Source organism: Peromyscus leucopus, chromosome 7 (genome assembly GCF_004664715.2).
Source record: "Peromyscus leucopus breed LL Stock chromosome 7, UCI_PerLeu_2.1, whole genome shotgun sequence".
NCBI classification, from domain to species: Eukaryota; Metazoa; Chordata; class Mammalia; order Rodentia; family Cricetidae; genus Peromyscus; species Peromyscus leucopus.
This window is the reverse complement of record NC_051069.1, coordinates 46755005-46779059: the sequence shown is the minus strand read 5'-3', so window position 1 is coordinate 46779059 and position 24055 is coordinate 46755005. Positions and strand designations below refer to the sequence as shown.

General features: G+C 38.6%; 1 protein-coding gene across 2 annotated transcripts in view; it reads right to left on the bottom strand.

The window, feature by feature from the left end:
• Herpud2 (HERPUD family member 2) overlaps positions 1–24055 on the bottom strand; it is a 41168-nt gene that overhangs the window by 2666 nt on the left and 14447 nt on the right. Inside the window, exons 2-5 of one of the 2 annotated variants that reach the window (XM_028872569.2) lie at positions 19856–19933; positions 17142–17255; positions 14238–14389; positions 2482–2604 (exon numbers count right to left, since the gene is read on the bottom strand). In XM_028872569.2, the coding sequence (XP_028728402.1) occupies positions 2482–2604; positions 14238–14389; positions 17142–17255; positions 19856–19933 (467 nt within the window). The remainder of the gene's footprint in view (positions 1–2481; positions 2605–14237; positions 14390–17141; positions 17256–19855; positions 19934–24055) is intronic. The other variant, XM_037207663.1, reaches the window with a different exon arrangement.

Here is a 24055-nt window from a genome sequence, read left to right as displayed (position 1 = left end):
ACTATAAAACTTTCAGTTAATGGCTCTTTTTATTATTCTACATGGGGTGAACACCTCAAAGCCACACTGTGACATACTTGTCTAAATATGGGTTTAAACATTAAATGAATCTTGGATAACCACTCAACTCCAATCCTAGTTTTCTGGCAACTCCATTTGAGGATTATTGGATTCTGTCACCTGAGAAAGAACCGTGTCCTCTACAGTGCTGACAACGTGACTGTGCAAGTCAGAACAGGGCTAGCAAGATGGCTCAGTCGGTTATGGCTCCTGCCACTGAGCCTGACCACCAACGTGTGATCCTGGAACTCACACAGTGGAAGAAGAGAAATAACTCTCATAAGCTGCCCTCTGCTTCTACGTGTGACACAGTATGCATGCGGGTACACACATGCATGCACACACTCACACACCACACACACACACAGCACGCACACACACAATAAAAATATGTAATTTTAAGAAATTTCATATTTTAAGAAAGAAAAAGGACTGGGGTTTGTAATTCAGTGAATACAGTACCAACCTACCATACACAAAAGTAAGTCCTGGGCTCCATGCCTAGCACCACATAACACTCGTATGGTGGCATGCATGTGCCTATAGTCCAGGATTAGGGAGGTGGAGGCTCTAGGAGCAACAGTTCAAGGTCATCTTTGGCTAAATAGCCATTTTGAGGCCAACCTGGGCTATATGAGACCCTGTCTCACAAAGAAAAATAAGGTCAGAATAAATTGTTTATTACAGGTTTCCCAAAACACAAAACATGGCTAGGATTTGTTTTTAAAATATAACAAGGAAAAGGAAAAGTTGTAGACTAAGATTGACATGATTTTGTAACTACTGAAGCTGAAACACAGGTACACGGGGATTTGTTTTACTATTTTGTATTTTGTTTTACTATTAAGTATTTTTAAATGCTTAAATTAATAAAGTTAGTCAACATAGCTAGTGAAAATTAAGGAAATGTTCCATGGGCTATAAATTCCTATTTAAACCAATGTGCTAATACCTTGTTTCTAAAGAAGCATTTTGTTTCTAAAACATTTCTTATGTCATGACTGTTCTGATACACAGGCGAGCTATTTTAAAGCTAAGAACCTGAGACTCAAAAGTTAAATGATGTACACAAGGTAATGACTCAGCAGTAAGCTACAGCAGAGTCCTACTCCTTTTATGCGGTTCTCATGGAGGTCACAAACAGAACAAAAGGTGTAAGGCAGAGTACTAAACACAGAGTCATCCCTGAAAGACAGCTGTCACCATGACACTGTAAAAATACAGTCTCCCGGAACCAGTAAAGTTTATGAACGAACATTAGCATAAGAGGTTCATTGAGCAGGTGCGCTTAGTACAGGGATATTTATATATCCTTCAGGCTGGAGGCAAGAAAGTCAGTAGACATTTGGAGCAAAAAAATAAAATAAAATGCCTGATGCAATACTGTTTGAAATAGGATAAGGTTATAGTATGGGATAGAAAAGAAGGCTAATGTGAAGTAGATCTAGCTGAAATTTTGGAAGCAGGATTCAAAGAAAGAGCAGTTCAATTATATCATTTTTTGTAGGGTACTGGGTTCAGGATAGCAGAAGCTAGAATCTAAATGGTTAAGGCCAAGAGCGCTCTTGACAACTAACAAGAGAAGTCAGAATGAAAAAGCATTTAAAGACTGGAGGAGCCAAAGTTGATATGTTCTGAACTTAGAACAAAAGCAATTACTCCACAGTCTCGCAAGTAAGCAGCAGCGACACAGGAAGCGGAGAAGGTAAAGAGTGAGAGTCCGCAACTGCAGCCCAGAAGACAGACATCTAAGAGCACTGCCCATGGCAGATTCCGGGGTCAGCAGGCACACAGCAGCCAGGTCAACCTGCCAAACTGAGCCAAGACTGTTACTGCTAAAAAGAAGGGGAGAAAATGATGGTAAGAGAAAGAGAAGGAGAAGGAAAACAGGAGCAAACACACCAGCAGAGGACAGGAAACGGCAGCAGCTGGACAGTGTGGGTGAGTGCACAGAATGAGGAAGAACGGGAGAACACAGCAGAGACATGACTCAGTATGGGACAGACGCCTAGTTCCTCTGCACAGTCCGGAATGAGGGCAGTGGCCATCCGTGCCACACTGGGCCCGACACTTCCTATGGCCCCTTTTCCTTTGACGTTTTGTCTCCTTGTAGAGCTGCAGCCTTTCAGGGAAACTCTCTTCTTAGACATCTATATTATGTTTAAAAAGTATCTGAATATTGCTAAATAAAATCAGGGCCAAGAAGAAGGGGCTAAGAACAGGCTTACTGATGTAAAATGGAGGGAAATGCCAAGTAATTTGAAATAAGTATCTTCTGAGAAGTTTATAAATTCCTTCTCAGTAATTCTAAAGTAACCGAGTAATGACAGCAGCAGATGCAACCCCAAAGCAACTTCGTTAGGGTCAGAGAACATTAAGTCATTAACAGAGTAGCTAAAACAATGACTCAGACAGACTTACTATTGCATATAATACTGATGAGCATACATCTGCTGCCACCACAGCATCTGCAGTGGGCTGAGAGCAGGGTACACTGGGATCCCCGGTGGCACAGCTTGCCCAGGAAACTGGTGGTCCACATTTCTGCAATAAAAAATAAACAAAGCCTTTTAATGTGTCAAAAGCTAAACAGCATTCCTCTGAATTATTTATGGACCATAAGTCAATCACTGACAGGGCATTTTTAAATCTTACTATAAAACACTGGTTTTCAACATTCTTCAAATAACACAATATGCCTTACCTAAGTTGGCCCTGGACCCAGGTATATAGACAAAATAAGTCATCCACAAAATATGGAGCAAGCATGAACAAAGCCAAAAATACTTTGACTTTTAAGTACATTCTCTTTAAGAATCAAAGCTATAGCTCGGCAGTGTTGGCGCACACCTTTATTGCCAGCACTAGGGAGGCGGAAGCAGGGAGATCTCTGTGAGTTCAAAACCAGCCTGATCTACAGAGTGAGTTCCAGGACTGCCCAGGCTGTTACATAGAGAAACCCTATCTCAGGAAAAAAAAAAAGATCAAAGCTATAAAATAAACTTTAGGTCACAACCAAGTAGTAAAATGTTATTAAAGATACAGTAGGCAATTTAAAATACAAAATTTTCAAATATAAACTGTCCTTTAAAGAGCCAAAAGTGAATAATATACTTCTGAATTTTTAAAAATAAGTTAAAATTCTATTAATTCAGTAAAACTTTTGGAAAGTCATCATTAACTTCCTTATGCTTCAGATTCCATCATTTTTAAATGGATTCTTCTTCAAAATGTTGTTACTCTATTCAGCAAACACTAGTGTTATGGTTTAAATATAAAGTGTCCCAGGCAGTTTTTGGGGTTAGGGAGAAACCTGGTGCCAGGGAAACTGCCAGGAATTCACAAGGATGATCCCAGCTAAGACTCCTAGCAATAGTGGAGAGGGTGCCTGACTGGCTTTCTCCTATAATCAGATTGGTGACTATCCTAATTGTCATCATAGAGCCATCATCCAGTAACTGATGGAAGCAGATGCAGAGATTCACAGCCAAGCACTGGACTGAGCTCCTGAGTCCTCCTGAAGAAAGGGAGGAGGGACAAGCCAGGGGTGTCAAAGTGGTGATACAGGAACCCACAAAGACGGCTGACCTGAGCTTGTGGGAGCACAGACTCTGGACCAACAGTTAGGGAGCCTACTGGGACTGACCTTGGGCCCCTGCATGTATGTGACAGTTTGGTCTGTTTGTAAGGCTCCTAGCAGTGTCCCTGGCGCTTAGCTGGCTTTTGGGAACCTGTTCCTCAAGCTGGATTACCTCAACCCAGCCTTTATGCAGGAGGAGGGCTTTGGTCCTACCTCAACTTAATGTGCCATGCTTTGTTCAAGCCCATGGGAGGTCTGCCCCTTTCTGAATGGAGATGGAGAAGTGGATGGGAAGGGGGGTAGATGGAAGTGGGGGCAGAGGGAATGAGAGAAGAGGAGGGAGGGTGCAGGGAAAAGGGGCCAGCCAAAGAAACCCACCCATGCCCTGATTCTGAAACCAGTGCCAAAGAAACTCCCAGAATCAGAGTCAGTGAAAGAAATATGCCCTGGCCTTAGAAGCCAAAAAGCTGAAAAGGGCCAGTGAAAGAAACATGGTTTGGTCCTGAAATCAGAGCCATCTCTTGATGAACCAATGAAACCAATCAATCCCTGAGCAGGAATACTAACCAATCCCTGAGCAGAAAATCTCCCTGGAGAAACTCTGTCCCTAAGAAGCCCTATATTAGCCTTTCTGCCTGTTCAGTTGTAGGCTGTGCTTTCCTACCCTGGCAGAGGCAGCCACTCTCCTGGACTCCTCCTTCCCAAATCTCTTTCTCAAAAGAGTCTTGGGTGAAGACTATTGCAGCTCCAGGTATAGCCTGACTTCCCGAACAGTCAGTATACCATCTCCTCCAGAGCTGTAACACTCACAGAGGAGAAACTGTGGTCAATATGTAAAATAAATGAAAAAATGTAATTAAATATAATAAAGTTTTTAAAAAATGTCCCAGGCAGGCTCATGTGTTTGAACACTTGGTCCCCTGCTGGTGGCACTGTTTTAGAAAGTTATGGACCCCTTAGAAGATGCAGTCTTGCAGAAGAAAGTGAGTTGGGGTGGGGGGGTGAGACCTTGAAGTTGAATAGCCCAGCCCCACTTCCTGTACTTCCTGTGTTTCCTGACCCACTGCAACCAGCTAACCCACACTTCTGAAACCGTGCTTTCCCTGCCATGATGGGCTGTATCCCTTCAACTGCGAGCCAAGCTAAACTCCTCCTCCCATAAACTGTTTGTCCAATATTTGGTCATAACAAAGAAGAAAGTTACAGTGAGCCAGCTTTGCTTTTATTAACCATCCCTTAAATAAGACTATGACCCCAAAATACAATGTAATATAAGACAGCAATAAAATGGCTCCTAATGACATTCTGCTATACTCATAGATCAGTGCCTTGTTCAGCCATCTCCAGAGAAACTTCCTCCAGCAGTAGATGGGAACAAACACAGAGAGAGACCCACAACAAACTGCAGAAAGGGAGACCATGGCACTCAGTCCTAAATGGGATGTCTTCATCAAATCCCTCCCTTCAGGGCTCAGGGAACCCTGCAGAAGAGGAGGTAGGAAGAGTGTGAGAGCAGAGGTGATGGAGAACACCATGGAAACAAGGCTTTACAAACACCAGGACTGACACACACGAGAACTCACACAGTCCCTACATGGTTCTAACCCAAATGAGGTCCAGTGCTGGGAGGGAAAGTGGACACAAGCCCCCACTCCTAACCCAGAAGTTGTCTTCTACAACTGAAAATCACTCAGTGAAAACTTAGTTTTCTCCACTGGAGCCCACTGGGTGTTCAAACAACTCTTAATGCCGGGCCCTATGCCCAGCAATAGAGTGCCAACACAAAGAGAACCCAATGGTATTTTGGAGGTTCCCTGTTTCACAATGCTTTGTCTGAGCATTGTATTTAATTTTTTCTTTCTTTTTTTCCTACATATTGCAGTTTCTAGTGTTGTGTTTTTATAGAATTTGTATGTGTGTGAATGCATGAGTCTCTGCATCTCTATGTGCTTCTTATAGTTTTTCTTTGGTAGTTTTCCTGGTAGTTTGTTTGCTTCATCCTATTCCAGTTTGCTTGTTGTTGTTGTTATTATTATTATTATTATTATTTAGATGCCCGTTTGTATTACTATGTCACACAAAAAGAAAGATGTGTAGATTTGGGTGGGTGGGAAGTAGAAGAGGACCAGGGAAGAGTTGGAGGAAGAGAAATTGTGATAAGAATATATTGCATGAAAATTGTAAATCTATTTTCAATTTTCAAAAAGACTCAAAGATATATACACAAATCAAAACAACTATGGGGTACATATACAAGTAAACACAACATTTGTAAATATGTTGTCTTTTGTTTGTGCATGTGTGTATATGTGTGTGCACATTTGTTCATGTAGCATGTACATATGTGTAGGTGCACAAGCATATGTGTATGTCTGAATGTAGAGGCCAAAGGTCAATGTTGGGTGCCTTCCCCTATTGCTCTCTACCTCACTTTTTTGAAAAGGGACTTTCACTGAGCCTGGAGCTCACCAATTCATCCAGAGTAGCTGAGTAGCCAGCTCCGGGGATCTACTCATCTCTACCACCACCTTTCCTAGCCGCACTCCCAAAGCTGGGCTTATAGATGTGTAGCGCTGTGCCTGGCTTTTATGTAGGTGCAAGGGATCTAATCCAATTTTCTCAGTCCTGAAAACTACAGGTGGCTACTTTTTCTTTTTCTTTTTTTTTTTTTTTAACCTTTTCTTCCCTTGATCTTGGAGAGAAAAAAATCCAGTGTTCTCATTGTGAAATTGATATAATAAATATGTTTAAAATTATATTTCTTATTAATGGTAGAAGTTTATGAAGCTCTATTTCCAGGTGGATGCCCCCTACAACTGGAATACTAATACTAATAAAATTTAAAATATGCCTATAACACTTTAGCCTTCCCAAACTGTTCTAAACTGTCTCTACAATCAACAATTCCTAACGTATGTGTAGTCTTTATTTAGAATATAAATGTGTTATATTTAATGTTATATTTAGAATATAACATGTTAGTTATTCTTATCTCAGTCTGGGATGACCAAACTAATGCCAGCCTAAAGCAAAATTCAATATGGAGAAAAGGAGACTTAAGAGCTGGAAGGATGCATTACTGGTTAAGTGCTTGCTGCACAGGTATGAGGATTTTGATCCCTAGCACCCACATCAAACATTGGGAATGAGCTGGGTGGTGGAGGCACATGCCTTTGGAGAGGCAGAGGCAAGTGGGATTGCTTTATTTATCCTTGAACTCTGTGAATTCAAGGTCAGATCTACAGAGTAAGTTCTAGGACAGCCAGGGCTACAACCCTGTCTTGGGGAAGTTGGAGAGTTGAGAACAGTGGTGAATCTGTGTCAGAATCAGAAGCAGAGACAAGTGGATCCCTGGCTTTCTCTGGTCAGCCTTAGGACACACTGAGAGATCCTATCTGAAAATTCAAGGTGGATGGCTCCTGACGAGCAACACCTGAAGTTGACCTCTAGCCTCCACATTGTATACAAACACACTTTCAGTGAGGACCAAAGGCTCTCTCCTCTATCGGGTACTCTGTAATATATTGAGATTGCATGGGTGCAGCTTCCCTGTTAGACACAGACGACACTATCTCAAAGCAGATGCCCTGGGCCTCTGGCTCTTACAGTCTTCCTGCCCCTCTTCCACAGTATTTCCTGGGCCTTAGCCATGGGGGCTGTATTACAGAAATATCAACTGGGGCTGAGAAACTCAGGTTAGTTTCTCTGCATACTGACTAGTTGTAGATTTCTGTAATGGTCTCCATCTGATGAAAAAAAAAAACAAAAAACAAAAAACAAAAGCAGCTCTTTTGAGGAGAGTTGAGTGCTAAATTTATCTGTGGATGTAAGCATAAGTATTTAGAATACAGTTAGAAATTACATTGGTTTAAGAAAGTAACAGTAATAGGTTCTCCTTTAGGGTCCATGTTTTCACCAGTCACAGGTAATGGGCTAGGTTTATGTACCAGGCATGAATAGTTCAATGAGACAGTTGGTGGTCACCCCTAAGCTATAAGTGCCATTCATTATCGCACCTTTAGAGACAGCCTGCCATTCTGATCACTGTCATGGTTCAGAGGCATTAAGGCCGGTTAGACTACTGACTGCCATTCTTCCTTGACAATTTGCATTGCACAGCTCCTCTGATTCTCTGAAAACTAGTCCTCAAGGAGGAGGCTTCCAGGTCTGATCCAGCTCAATTCCACCAAGTCCTATGTGCAAAGCCTGTGCTATCTTCAACATTAGCCTATTACCTTCAGTTCTAGAAGGCAAGCAAGGGCAAATGGCAATAGCCTATATTGTTTTGAGTCTTGGGTTCCTCTAATAAATAATGAATGGGGGGTTATGCCTTGCACTGGGCTCTTTGTTAGACAGACTCTATAGCTTTTAGGGGTTGGGAAGACTGTCAAGTAGCATACCTTCATTTTAAAAACAGAGATATGCTCTTCACATTTTTTTTGTTTTTGTTTTTGTTTTTGTTTTTGTTTTTCAAGACAGGGTTTCTCTGTGTAGCTGTGCACCTTTCCTGGGACTCACTTTGTAGCCCAGGTTGGCCTCAAACTCACAGAGATCCACCTGCCTCTGCCTCACAACTGCTAGGATTAAAGACATGCACCACCACCTCCCGGCCTGCCCTTCACATCTTGAAATCAGTCATGGTAGGAGTTTTTATGTCATAGGAATGAGAAAATTGAGGGCCTTAATTTTCCTTTTAGTGAACAGCTGTTAAGCATTTTCCTATGTAGCATTGGTTATAACTGGAATACTTCACCACCCTGGGGCTATTAAGAGATCAAGAGATCATGTGACTTTTTCTTTAGTCAAATAATAATAAATGTGACATGCACAAGGCTTTAAATGATTTTAGGTCTTAGCCTATCCTCTGACATCCCAGGGAATTACTGATCCACCAACAAGAAACATGAAACAGACCTAAACTCAACTACAGCCTCAATTCGGCAGAGCTGTCCTAGGTGACTAACAGACCTGTGAGCAAGAAAATAAAATGTCTTATTGAACACTACTAAGACTTGGGAATAATATGCAGCAAAAACAAATAATACAATTTGCCTCCATAGAGGAGTAAACAAATTAATACAACCAAATAATGAAAAAACAGACAAACCAAATGTGAACTTACATAGATCTAAAAATATTTCCAACCTGTTTTGTTTAAAAAAAAGTTTGCAAGATAGAACAAAATTTATGATCTTCCAATTTTAAATGCACACATAGAAAAATATGGAAATATAATTACAAAAACTTCGGTAAGGCTTATTGCTGAGTGGTGGGCTACAGGTGGGTTTTCAGTTGAAATACAAAACAAAGCTGTTACTAATTCAGACAGAAACTGAATCTCTGAAAGTGAGTGTCTAACAAAGTAGTCAGCATTTTTTCAAGTTAAATAAATGTAATGGCACAACAGATGAGTCTAAAAACCGTCTAATGGTTACTGTAAATAGGACTTTGTAAACCACTGTAGTGAGAGCATGTTCTTCTGTGTCCCCAAGTTTCCCTAAGAGCAAAGCGAGCTCTAACTATCGGCCTCAGGATTCCTACAAGTCAAGTTCACCATGTATGGTGAAGGTGTCGGGCTCTTGAGAATCATTCAAAAACCAGAAGTTTCAGAGAGTAAGACACAGAAAGCAGTAACATTAACAAGCACACTATAGCTAGAGAATCCTTGCCTATGTGGTGGACAACTGTAGTCTAGCTATGCATTTGTAGTACTAGGGTTTGGAAAAGGAGAGCAGAGCTTTTATTTTGGTATTAAATTTCCCAAAGTCACTAAATCATTGCTCTTGCAGGTTTAAGGAAAGAGCTATGTTAAAGTTGACCAAAAGTAAAGTAAAGTCTTTATAAGTAAAAAATGACAGTATATCCAAAAGCTAGAGCATAATTAATGGTAATGCATTTGTATAGCATGCTTCAGGCCCTGGGTTTAATATGCACACACCCAAAAAGGGCACTGCTACATTAGATAATCTACTCATTGAACTTCTCTATCAGTTGCTTTGTGAATCACAAAGTACTCTCTCCAAACAGAAAGTCTTGTTTTTGAACACTGGCATTTGCTGTGGGATGTTTTTCTGTACACTGTGAATATGTGTTACTCTAACTGGTTGATAAATAAAGCTGCACTGGCCTATGGCAAGGCAGCTTAGAGGGAGGTGGGAAAGCCAAGCAGATATATAGAGATACATGGGAGACACCAGCCACTGTCAAAGAGCAACAAGATGACAGCAGACCTGTAACGCCATGGTGATGTGGCAAAACATAGATTAATAGAAATGGGTTAATTTAAGATGAAAGAGTTAGCTAACAAAAGCCTGCCATAGGCCAATCAGTTTGTAAATAATATTAAGCCTCTGAGTGATTATTTTATAAGTGGCTGCAGGACCACAGGCGGGACCGAGGGACTGGGCAGGACCAGAGAAAGTTTCCAGCTACAGGCATTCATTCATTTGAGTGTTTTAGAATAATAGGCAAACTTGCTGAATATGCAAAATTCACCTAAAACAATGAATTTGCAAGTTATTGCTAGTATATCACTATGTGCATAAACATTTTACATGCATTATTAGTCCACACAAAAATAGTCTACCAGAGTAAATGTAAACGTAAAACTCTACCAGGCCTTCAAAGGCCTCCAAAGAAGAATTAATTAACACCAATGCTACTCAAATTATTCCATCAAATAGAAAAGGCCCTAAAATATTTTTATGAAATCAATATTACCCTGATATCAAACCAGATAAAGATACCACAATAAACAAACAAATAAATAAGATTACAGACAGATCTTTCAGATGACCACAGATGCAGAATTTCTCATTAAAATAGTGGCAGGACAAATTCAGGCTCATAAGAAAAAGATCATTAATCAGTATCTCTTTATGATAAAAGTCAAAGAGAGTCTAGAGACTGAGGAAGCAAAGCTAAATATAACAAAGGCTATACAACAGTCAACATCAAATGTTCCAACTAAGAACAGGACTAAGGCAGGAGTGTCCACTCTCTCATTCCTACTCAATATAGTACTTGAAGTCTTAGCTAGAGCAAAAAGACAAGAGAAGGAGATAAAAGAGATGAAAATGAGAAATGATAGTATGGTAATCACAATAGGATCCCCAAAAGAAGAAATCCTAATTTAAACAAAGTGGCAGCATACAAAAATAACACACAAAGATCATTAGCCGTCCTATATACCCATGACAAACAGAGTGTAAAAAAAAAAATCAGGGAACTAATCCTGTTCACACTAGTCATAAAGGGGCAGGAGAAAAAACCTAAACAAGGCAAGTAAGGGCCTCTACAATGAAAATTCTTAAGACACTGAAGAAAGAAACTGAAGCAGATAATATAGAAAGATATCTCATGCTCATGGATTCAAAGAATTAACATTGTGAAAATAACCACCCTACCAAAGCTTATTTAAGAATCATTGATCCAAATTGAAATTCCAACATCATTTTTCAAACAGAAAAACAATCTGAAATATTATAGAGGCACAGGAGACCAAGGACAGACAAAGCAATCATGAATAAAAAGAATAATACAGGAAATATCATATCAGATTCCAAATTCTACTACAGAGCTATAGTAAAAAATAGCATGGTACTGGCACAAAGACACAGATCAGAGGAATAGAACTGAAATTCCCTGATAGAAGTCTACAAAACTAAGTTACCTGGAGGAGATGCCAAAGATACACATTAGAAAACAAGACAGCATCTTCAACAGTGCTAGGAAAGCTGGATTTCAACATACAGAGAAATAAAATTAGACCATTATGTCTCGCCAAGCACAAAACTCAACTCCAAATAGATGAAGGACTTCTACCTGAAACTGCTGAAAAGTAGGGGGCATACTTCAACTCACAGGCATAGGCACACACTTTCTAAAAGAGACCTCAGTATCACAGGAAACAAGACCAACAAGCAACAGATGGAATATCATCAGACATAAAGCTTCATTACAGCGAAGAAAACTTAAAGCAAACAAATATGCAGCACACAGAATAGGAGAAAATCTTTCCCAGCTATTCATCAACAGAGAATTGGTGTCTAGAATATACAAAAAAAAAAAAAAAAGCCTTTAAACATTAAGAAAATAAACAATCCAGTTTTTAAAAATCAGCCATACAACTAAACAAAAAACTCTCAAAAGAAATATATCTAGGAAACACAAGAATGCTCAACTTCTTTAGACATCAGGGAAATGAAGATTAAAAAAGAATCCACCTCACCCTAGTGAGAATGGCCAACATCAGGAACACAGTATGAAAATAAATGCTGGAATGACTTGGTGAAAGGAACTCTTATAGTTAGTGGGAACAGAAACCAGTGCAGCCACTTTGGAAATCAGTCTAGAGATCCCTCAAAAAAAGTTGAAATTGCCCTATGACCCAGCTACACTACTCTGGGCTAATACTCAAAAGAATTTCATAGCCTACTACAGAGACATTTACACCACTGCTCCATTCACAGCAGATAAGAAATGGAAAGAATTTAGATGACTATCAACAGATAAATGAATAAGGAAAATCTGGAACTTACACACAATGGAAACTACTCAGCTGTAAGAAAAATGGAAAGCATGCAATTTGTAGGTAAATGTATGGAATTAGAAAAATTATACTGAATGAGGAAACTCAGGCCCAGAAAAACAATGCCACATGTTCTCTCTCATTTGGAGATCTCTCTGTTTGTGTACTTATTTGGAACACGAGTGAGAACAAGGGAGGTATAAAGAAGCCTTGGGGGGGGGTCGGGGGAGGGGAGGCACAATAAGAAAGGAGGGATAATGGAATACAGGTGAGTCGAGGTAGTGAGGGAGAACTAGGGGTGGGAGGGCTTCAGCAAAGAGAGGTGTGGGAGTATGGAGAAAATCAGGGCTGATCCAAAGAAAAGGGATGTCAAAGCCAGAGAGGAGCCCACTATCACAAACCCAGCATGTAGGACACATGTGAAGGGAAATGAGGAATAATGAGTGAAAAGATGAAGCAGGGATGGGGAGGGGAATGGGAAAGGAGAGACAGTAGGTGGCTAACTAGATCTAAGGATGTCTGAAAAAGTATTAGGGAAAGCCACGAGTTAGTGAGCTAATTACAACTTTAAAAAATAAGAATTCAAATGGAACTACTCTGCATGGACGGACAATAGCACTCCCAGAAGACATGGGTTATTAAATGAAAATTTCAATACAAAGCATGGGATACCTCCCTACAAGTTACTGGTCAAGAAGGACTAAGTGGTTCCAAAACAACACAAGTTATAGTCATTGCTCCTAACTATCTACCACAACTACATGGTAAGATCCTATTGTTGAAGATACCACATAATTTGGTTGCAGGACATATGGAAATCAATTGTAAACTAACCAGGAAACTTCCTCCTTGCTTGGCTAGCTTTCATAGTGCCAGAAGATACTATGTAGGCTGCTGGGGGTGGAAAGATATCAATGGTCTTTTGAATCCTGGACCATGGACCTGCATGCTATAATATGGACCTGCCAGACAAGCTGTGTATATTGGCACAAGAAAAGCATGACTGCTATGGGGAACTAATTGCTTTCTTAATGGATTTGAGGCCTGTTCCACATGAGAGAGTCCCTGGTCAGAAGCCCATGGCTGGGGAGCTCACGGGCCCTAGAGTAGAACTTGCTATTGGTATTTTGCTAAATGACCACACTGTCAAATTGCCTTCTAAATACTCCTGTTTGTACCCATAGTCCTAGGCTGCTCTTAACCTTGGTCAAAGAAACTTCTCAGTGCCCAGCAGTCAACAGAGAGACGCACCCCTGCTCAGAGTGCTGAGAGTAAAGTCTGACTGCTCACTCTAACTGGAACATCTATATTAACACCACGAGAACAGCAAGGTTAAAGCAATATCTCAAAGAGGAGGAAGAAGGAATGGAAGAGCTGGGGTGGGAGCTGAGGGCTGCTAGAAAACAGTCTTCTGGACATGACATAGCAGTTGTGGTTACCTGCATGAGACTTACACAAGATCACCCCAACCAAAAGATCTCTAGGCAAAAGCCCTTAGGAGCTACTGACAGTGGATAGTTGCTGGGGTGTGGAGAACCATTCTTTATTGATGAGGATGTGGCCGCTACCAGGTTTCTCATGCTGCAATGAATGGCCCCACACCCATGCATATATGGGCAGCACTAACTGGACATAATGAATTTTTCAAGAGGCAAAACAAGTAAATACATGAAGTTTGGGAGGAGGGCATGTTGGGGAACATGAGGGTAAATTATAGATGGCAAATATTTCATTGTGTTTGAAATAAACACAATGCATAAAGTTTTGAAAAAAAATTTTAAAACAACTTGTCTATTCATTCAGCCAACCTACCAGTTATTGTTGTTACATATACACTTAGGTGTTTGTTACATTTCTTTTAGCTTCTCACTTTCACTAATGGTCTGATTTTATTTGTTTCATCTGTTTGTGAATAAAGCATATGAAAGTACTTGAAAAGAAAGTAAATAAGTTTCAAATGTACTTTAATAATCAAAAAGATACTACAGTGAAAAAAATCTAAAGTAAATGGTTTTTTTTGTGTGTGATTTTTGGAAGGCCCTAATTATGATCCATACTTTCACTTACCCTTGGATTACATATGGAAACTGATGACTCTGGGCTGGGTCAGTTTGTGCTTGTGGAAGGATGCGCTGCCTCAATCCTTCTGAAGAACCAGCAACTAATGACGAACTCTCTTGACTGGGGGATGGAGTTGTTGAATCTGAGTGATCTGAATTCTACAACAAACAAACAAAAACGTAAGAATGTCTTGCTAAACATGTATTTATAAAATCCCTCTGGGAAAAAAAATTAGAAACTGATTTGAATCTCATATCCAATAAAACATACCTTGATTTTAATGAAACTAAAGGGTCAGAAATCCAAGACTGTGATAGTAACACTGTATTTATCAGCTAGACAACAGAACAACCTACAAAAAAATGACATAACTATGCACATAAAATTACAGCAAAGCTCCTTTCTCAATGCCTAGCACATAGAAAGTGTCTAATAATGCCACTAATGTCTGGTCATTTAAACTGTTACTATATGCCAGACATCTTGTAACATACATTGGTAACACTGTCTAACAGAATGATGAAAATTAGGTATCTAAAATCCCTGCTGGATTGGACATTAACAAAGAAAATAATTTGAGTCATTTACAGTCTCCATCCCTGCTTTCTTGGAAAAAACAAGACTGCCCTTAGATTTTCAGACTTTTCAATTCTAAACTTTTATCAGTTTATAAATGCCATAAATAATTTTGTAACCAACAAGATACCAATCAGGATTTTAGTGCTCATGCTCAAATGATCCAGTAAGCATAGCTTGGTAAGATTCCTCAATGAGTAATGATCAGAAAACAGTTTCAAGTGTTGTACATATTTAAAACATAATTACATTTTACATAAATTATAGTACTCTAGTTGTGAAAAGTTAGATACAAGTTATTTTTAAATCCTCTTAAGTTTGTTAAAATTGCCACAGCCTCTTGATAGGCAGTGTGTCTTTTAACATGTCTGTCTTCCCAAGTTCTGCCCAGTGGAAAAGCACTTCTCTTTATAAGAAGTTACTTCATGAAAAACAGATACCAAATATTTTATTAAGGAATCTGGCTCTCTATGACATAACCACAAAAGGCTTTTTTTAAAAAAAAATTCATTAAATGGAACATTAAGATATGGTATTCATAGCTGGGTGATGGTGGTGGCACATGCCTTTAGTCCCAGCACTTGGGAAGCAGAGGCAGGCAGATCTCTGTGAGTCCAAGACCAGCTGGGTCTACAGAGTGAGTTCCAGGACAGCCAGGACTACAGAGAGAAACCCTGTCTTGACAAAAACGGGAAGAAAAAAAAAAGACATGGTATTCATCAGTATAATTAATAGTAAAGCCTAGCTATATGTCAACACAGCCAAATTTCTCTAAAACTAATTACTTCTCTTATTAGGTAATTCTTTTATGAATAGATCTTTATTATTTTTGAACCTCTTTGAAATCTTTAAGCCATGAAAACTTAGGGGAAATTAACTTATCTTTCCTTTGATACTTTTTATATTTCCATAACACTTTGAAAAAAACATACACGTTAATGACATAAAATTATGGCCAAGAAACCACTGGCTCAGTCAACAAAAACTAGAATATACTTGCATCCAAAACTACATTTAAAAAAAAAATCTCTGTGCTAGTCTGGAATTTGTCCCTTTTCATGCCAAGGTAGGAAACATATTCAATATTATATAAGCTCAATTCTCATGGCTGGTACCACAGAAGACACACTGAATAAATATGGCAATTTCAGATTTATTTCTTAAAGAATCAGTTATTTAATATATATCAGAAGATCTCTCAGTTAATTTACCCTATTGATCATGCCTGCCTTAAAATTTTGACTGAATGCTTTATCTTTTTTTGGTTTTTCAAGGCCCCTGTTTTTTCAAGGTCTCTGTGTAGCCTTGGCCATCCTGGCCTCAAAACTCACAGCGATTCACCTGCCTCTTCCTTCCAAATGCTGAGATTAAAGTTATGAGCCACCACTGCCTGACTGAAATCTAACAAGGGAAATACTTTTAACATAATCAATGTTCCCTGCCTAGCCAAGAAGTCAGTAAAGAAAGTAAGTTTCTATAATCTCCATCCTCTCACCCTCAAAGCTGAATTCTTACAAGTTCCCAAAACAATTTCAGGCAGAAATGAATATTTACTTATGTTAAGAGGTAAATATATTAAGTAATTCTCCTCCCCCTTCACTGTGAATGTATGCCTGAATCCAGTGATTAAAAAACAAAACAAACAACAACAAACCCCACAAAGTCTTTTGCCAAGTAATCTACTTTAATAAAAGTTTAGGCCACTTAAACTTAAATAATTTAATGTACTTTGAATAAAATATACTACATTTGATACCTTAATATTTCTTAAACTTCACTAGCCTAAAATCTGTATTATATAACCACATGAATTCTGTTTCCTGAGTATTTCAGTAACTAAATCTGTAAAGATTGGCTCCAGTTGCTGACCTGTCCATTCATCAAATTATAACTCATGGTGAACAGCGCTTGGAAGTAAAGTAACATTATGATCAAAAACGAATGTTAAATTTCACTTCTTAACTTTTCCAAACCATTTTACTGAGTGTGTGGTGGCAAAGGCTTCTGATCCCAGGAATTGGGAAGTAGAAGCAAATGGATCAGCAGTTCAAGGCCAGCCTCAGCTACACAGTGAATTCAAGACCAGCAGGGTTACACGAGACCCTCTCTCAAAACATCCAATGACGATCAGAAATAAAACAAAACAAAGCTGCCAACTCCAAGTGTTCTGTTTTATTCAGGTTAGCTTGTTTTGTTTACTTTTGTTCTTTGCTGTACATACGCTAGACCACTGCTGTACTGTGGAACTACCCCAGCCCTCCATTTAGTTGTTAGAGGCAGAAAAAGAAAATCAGAAAAGTTCAATGTTTACTCCTCTCAAAATATATAACTCACAGAATTGGTGCTGGATGCCAGTGCTTCGTGACTTTCTCTATTGGTGCTGGATTTTGGAGAACTTGGAGGACTCCGAGAAGTACAGACTAGATGAACCATATGATACTCATCTTGCTAAAATTAAAGAAGATCATATTTAAAGGAAAATTTACAGTTCAAAAAAGCCACTGGCTAAGCTGAAATACTGAAATTAAGACTTAAATTCCTTTCCTTTCTAGCCTAGCCATTTTGTTAATAATTGTTCAGTATTTGGAGATACCTTTGCCATTTTAACACTTTGCGGCCTTCTGAATTCAGTATTTTCTCTCCCTGCTTGAAGAATGGTTCAAATATTCAATAATTATTATGTTAATAGTACTTGGCATACACAAAGCATATTTGAAGCAATACTACAAAATTTATCAATATAAACTATTATTTCAATATAAAAACATATGATGTTTTAATAACAATATAAGAGCCACCTCGAAGTTTTTGACCCACAAATTTTAAATAGTGGACATACTTCAGTTACTTGAATATACTGATAAAAGAAACTCAATCTCATTTGCCTTAATTCTAGCAAGGTGAAGTATAGCTTTTTACTACTTTCCAAATTAAGCCAACTTTTTTTTATGTGTAACACTTATACACAGATGTAGAGCACATATTTGAACTGTATTCTATAAATATCCCACATTATTTGCACAAATTTACAACTATGGCTGAGAGAAGGCATTTCCAACCATGACTAGGCTGGTCTTTATGCTTTAGTGAGCTCACACACAAATTTACACAAGACATGGAGCTGGTAAGCTGGAAAATCTGATGGCACCAGACAACAATGAAGCAGAGTGACAAGTCAGTGTTTTTAAAGAACTAGGAGAACAGCAGCATGGGGAAGGGTGGATGGGCAAGAGTCAAGAAAGATGCCTGAGGTGAGAAAAGGAACCCAGACCTGTGCTCAGTTCCAAGGTGAATTCAAGAAAGTCAAAGGTAGCCTCAAAGGAACTTACAATATTGTTAACAGCCAAACTAGTGCATTGGGGCACGACAGACAAATCAGTGCAACGGGGTACAATGACAGACATACGTGAAAATAACTTTGCAGAAAACTGAAAAGCCTGAACTACAGTCGCTTTAGGAGTCTAGAGGATGAAGTTCTTGGGGTTATGCTGTTTAAGGAAAGGCTTCAGACAGACAGCATGAGATAGGTGGTTTCTCTGCACAAATTGGACTCAGCTTCTGAACAGCAAACAATAAAGAGTAGTCAATGTGTAGCCCCATAAACCCAGGGCCAAGAGGTCATACTAATAACATTTATCACAACATCCATTCACTTTCAGGAAATACTTCTATGGAACATTTTATAACTAAAGTTTGTAGAGCCAATAACAATATTTTACTAAAAAGAAACCAACTTAAGAAAAACAGTTCAAAGAACTATTTAAAGTGTAACACTGCCTGAAGTGCTTGACATAAGATCTCCAACAGCTTTTGAGAGTGTGCAGATTCCAGGCTGTTCTTCAGAAAACAATGAACAACAAATGCATCTGTATTTCAAAAAGCAGATAGCATAACAGTTTTTAAACAGGAAAATAAAACAATGGTCAGGATAGCTCACTGATAGAGCTCTTAGTGCAAAGTCCTGGGAATCATCCCAGCACCACAAAAAGTAAAGAAAAAAAAATGAATAGGTGAGCACATCTTTAGGACTATGTTATATGATACTATAATGGTGGAAACATGCAATTATACATTTGTCAAAATCCACAGAGTATGCATCACCTATAATGATAACTTGGATGGAGTATGTATAATTTTAGTGGTAATGTTCACTGATCACAACAGATGTGCCACTAAAGCAGTTATGACAGCTGGGGTAGCATATACATTAGCGGGAAAGTGTATGAGAAATCTTTGTGCTATACCCTGCAATATGTTTTAGGTGGGCATATGGTAAAACACTACAGCCATTTGAAATCATACAACTGAACAGTCAGAAGCCACACTGGCAAAGCTAAAATGTCACTTAAGTAGAAGAAATGCATTGCCATTACATTTTGTTTCCCACAGGTTATCATAAACAGAATAAAACAGATCAGGAATATCTGAATTAAAAGTTAAGTTAAAAAGCCAAACACAAAGTATAAAGCTATCCAATCTTGCTGTATTCACAAACAAAAAAGCAGCATAGCAAGAATAAAAAGTTCTAACAGTAAAAACTTCACAAAGGACAATGAGCTAAAAGGTGCCATTAAAATAATTAGCATTCAAGTTGCCTGTCAAAAAGCTACCTTGAAACAGCACTGTCTGAGCATCAGCATTTAAATTCTGATAACAGGTATCCACCTAGGCACCATCCTATTTCCTTTCTTGAAATTAAACTCCTAACTTAAACCATTTTTATTAAAAATGTTATACATCCTGATTAAAAATGGGTTTAAAGAGAGGTTATCACTCTTTCACCACTGTGAATACTCTACTCTTGGAGTACTGATAAGTCAGTGTTTTCTTCTCAAAGATGAGAAACATCTGAACACAAATAACTTCAGATTTAGCTCAGATGGGCATACCAAACTGTTAGCCAAACGACCTCTGTGCTCTGCCCTGTTGTTACCTTCTGACTTATTGTATCTGTTCTGCTACCCACAGTGGTTGATGAACTCAACTGGCTAGACAAAACTTGAGAAAGACAGGTTCTCCCACTCTTCTAAGGAAGAAGGAGAGCTTACTTTTCTGAGAATGTCTTTCAGCTGCAGATGGTCAGGAAGCAGTCTGCCTGAATACACCAACCTCTGGTCCTTCGTCAACTAGAAATGGGATAGAAGAAAGAATTCAGCTTTTTAATTATACATATTTAAGGTTGGGGGAAACATGACTAAATATGAATAAAACTAAACTCTCTTTGAGGACAAATAAGCAGAAAAGCAGATATTTTAAGGACTTTTGTGTCCCAAGTTCTGCTTAAGGCATTTAAGAGCTGAGCAAACAGCAGCGTATCTATAATACAACAAAAATTTTAAAAAAAAAAATGCAGATCATCACCATTAAACTTGACAAAAAGATAAACCAGAAGTTTGCTTTATCAACTATAATGTAGTGGTCTTAATTAAAAGTTTTCAAGTTCAAATAAATGGAAAAGCAAAGGGCCTTCTATCAATAGTCAATAGATCAATTTTCAAGATCACCAGTGATTTTGAACTATTTTGTAGTATTTTTTAATATAAAGTATATAAAGATTTATTTTCTTCCTTCCAAACATAACACAGAAGAATTTATTGCTCTTAATTTGAAAGCTGTAGTGATATATTGTGTACCCTAATAAACTTGCCTGGAGATCGGAGGACAGAGCCAGCCACTAGATTAGACATAGAGGCCGACAGTGGTAGCACACACCCTTAATCCTATCAAATGGGGATCCATCCGGATCTCTGTGAGTTCAAGGCTGCACTGGAAACAGAGCCAGGCAGTGGTGGCACACACCTTTAATCCCATTCAGTACTGGGAAGCACACTCGCCTTTAATCCCAGGAAGTGACATGGCTGGGCGGAGAAAGGTATGTAAGGCGTGAAGAACTAACTTAGTTCAGCTGAGACCCTTTCGGGTGAGGACTCAGCATTTCAGTCAGAGGAGTCATGGAACTGGTGAGGTGAGGTTGGCTGTGACTTGCTCTGCTTCTCTGATCTTTCAGCTTTCACCTCAATATATGGCTCTGTGTTTTCTATTAATAAGACCTCTAAGATTCGAACAAAAAATTCGAACAACAGAAAGTCATTTAGATTTAAGGGAAGTTTCCATAACTATTCTAGCTTTAACTGTTTCTTCCACTTAGAAATATCTACACATGTTCAAAACAGCAAAACCAAAGAAAAATCAACACAAACACATGGAGATTCGGCTGTCAGCTCTATTGTAACCTATAATAGAAAGTATGTTCTGGTTGGCTCTGTTACATTTTAGTACTTCATGATAAATCTGCTAACGTTCACATTGCTAGCATTACTTAAAATTAGTGTGGTTTTGTTAGTCCCCATTAGGCCTATTTGCAAACGTCCCTTGAATTCCATGAAAATCATCTATTAGTTATGCCAAATGTTAAACCCAAAATCCAACCCAAGCCATAAATACAATTCTAAACAAACTGTACTTTCAGCATGGCTATGACAAGAGTCATATACCTGAAAATCATAATAGAAATTGTTATGCCGAGTGAGATCTACAGTTCAGGCATTCTTCGACACCAAAAGACACTATAGAAACGCAGTTATTCTTCCAAGATGCTTAACTGACAGACATGATTTTAATGTACCATTTCTAAAATGCAAAGTGTAAATTCCTATATTTAAAAAAAGCAAATATAAAGTTTTTTTTAAATGCCACGTCTTGAAAACTCTAACCAGCACATAAAAACTGAATAGAGCTCTGTATACATCTGGTATTCGTCTTATTTCCTGCCATTTAACATCCTTCCCTCCATTCCTTAAACTCTAGATTTTGTTTGTTAATGAGATAACTAGTATCTAGAGAGCAGAAGTCTTGGGATGGGGGCAATTTAGAGTCTGTTGGTCAGAATCACATGCTACAACCTGGTAAAACCCATCTGAAGAAGGAGAGAGAAGGGCAGACCTGCAGTTCTTAGATATGGGATCTGACAGTACATTTTCAGAAGTGAATTCAATTAGATGACACTCAGCTGGTGTCTTCAGAGCAAAAATTTTCACACATTTTGGTGAGCAGAAGTCACAGAAGTATTCTGTATTGAATGCTGTGATATAGGAGAAAGCAAGTTTCTTAATCTGTAGCCAACAGGCAGTGAATGGAAAATATATAGGCACAAGTTAATACTAAGTAAAGAATGAGTCAACACCTGGCCAAATTCTAAAGTTCATTTTATAAGTCTTATAGCATCGTAAACCATCATTTTTTCACTAGACCAAACATTTAATTAGCAGACACTTGTGTTGTACCATCACTCGGCCTAAAGAACAGCTCTTCTGCATGATTTTTTTTCTTTACTTCAATATAAAAATTCTCTAACATGCAGAGTGGATAAAATAAAAAGAATCACTACCATGTTAAAGAACTCTCTCAAGTACTCATCATCAACTGCCATTCTACAATTCTTAATCTATCCTTTTCCTTCCTACTCCTGGAAACTTCACCTCTCGAGGAGATTACAGAAGAGCAAATGCATCTCTCTTTTCACTTGATTTGGTACAAACTTTAGGGTTTAGGTTTTGGTTTTTAATAACTACAAGACTGCAACATTCAACCATGCAGCTCAAATTTTCTCTTTTTTTTTTTTTTTTTTTTTTTTTTTTTTTTTTTGGTTTTTCGAGACAGGGTTTCTCTGTGTAGCTTTGCGCCTCTCCTGGAACTCACTTGGTAGCCCAGGCTGGCCTCGAACTCACAGAGATCCACCTGGCTCTGCCTCCCAAGTGCTGGGATTAAAGGCGTGCGCCACCACCGCCCGGCAAATTTTCTCATTTTTGATATAGTTTAAATCAAAATTCAAACAAGAGTTACATGCAAGACTGAATTATGTCTCAATCTTTTTATTTATGTTCTGAGACAATGGCTCATGTAACCTAGGTAGGTTCCAAGCTTGCTATACAGTTGCAGATGACCTTATCTTCTCATGTATTGCAGCCCTATACAGCTGCAAAGGAGCTGGAACTTCCGGTCCCCTTGCCTGCACTTGCTAAGCACTGGGATTACAAGTGTGTGACAGCATGTCTAGTTATGTGATGCTAGGGAACAACAAACACAGGGCTTCATTTTACCACCTAAACTACATCCTCAAACATCTATACTTTGTTTTCATTTTTCCTGTGTATTTCTGAAAAAAGTCATCTCATCTGTTTTACAGTTACACTCTGTCCTGTTTGGGTCAGCTGTATCCTCCTGGTACTCCATCTGTAGTAGTTAAGTGTGGAGGGCTAAGTAGGCTCAGATGAAGGTCAGTGACAGGAGTACTTTGTGACAGAGCTAGGTACTTCCTGCACCATCAGCACATGTAGATTAGGATGGTGACTTTTAGTGATACTGAGCTTGATCAGTGGTTGATGTTGCCAGACTGATCTGTCCCTTACATACTTCCTACCTACCTTGTTAACTAGCTACTGAGTTGCTCCATTCTTTCACTAGGAATAGCAAACTCATTTTTCTAATTCCAGAATTCCTTTTGTTTTCAGTATGATCATTCTAGATCTTTATCTTGTCCACTATCTGGTTACTCAGTCTATGAGGAAAACAAGCACAATGTATAACTACTTCCCTTTGTCAGTTTTTAGGGTGACTGCCCAAGCAACCCCCAGAGTGACCAGTGAGGTGCTGATAATCCTTTTCGTTTAGTGTCATTGAGAGTTCATAGAATTTTATGCTTTTGAACACTACCATTTTCTTTTTCCATTTACTCCTCAGACTGTACCATCTTTGAACATTGGGAATCCCTTAAAGTTTACTCTAGTGCCATTTGACGTGATCTTTGTCTGCTCTAACAGTCTTCTTGCTTACAGATACAAAGTGTCCCAGGTTCCGCTTCAACATTTTCTACAGAGGCCTAGAACTGCCACCGATCAGGTGCCCAATTCTTTTTAATTGAAATGGTACCTAAGACAAAAATCTGAGAATTCGTAGTACTTACTTTTGTCTTTAGTGGGCAAAGCTACAAAATAAGTTCTTATTTTTTAGAAAAAAACAAAAACAAAAACTCAAAACCCCTGAATTCAGACTGGTATTTTCCATTTCAAGTTTTTACTTATTTATATCTTCTCTCACCTTTAAAACTAACCTTGTTGATGGAATTCATATGCTCTTTGAAAATTGTTTTACATTACTTATAATCTCAAAATAATAATCACAAGATTGTTACTAATGATTTGAATGAAATCTATGACTTCTAGTAGTTTTTCCCTCCCTGTCCTAAGATA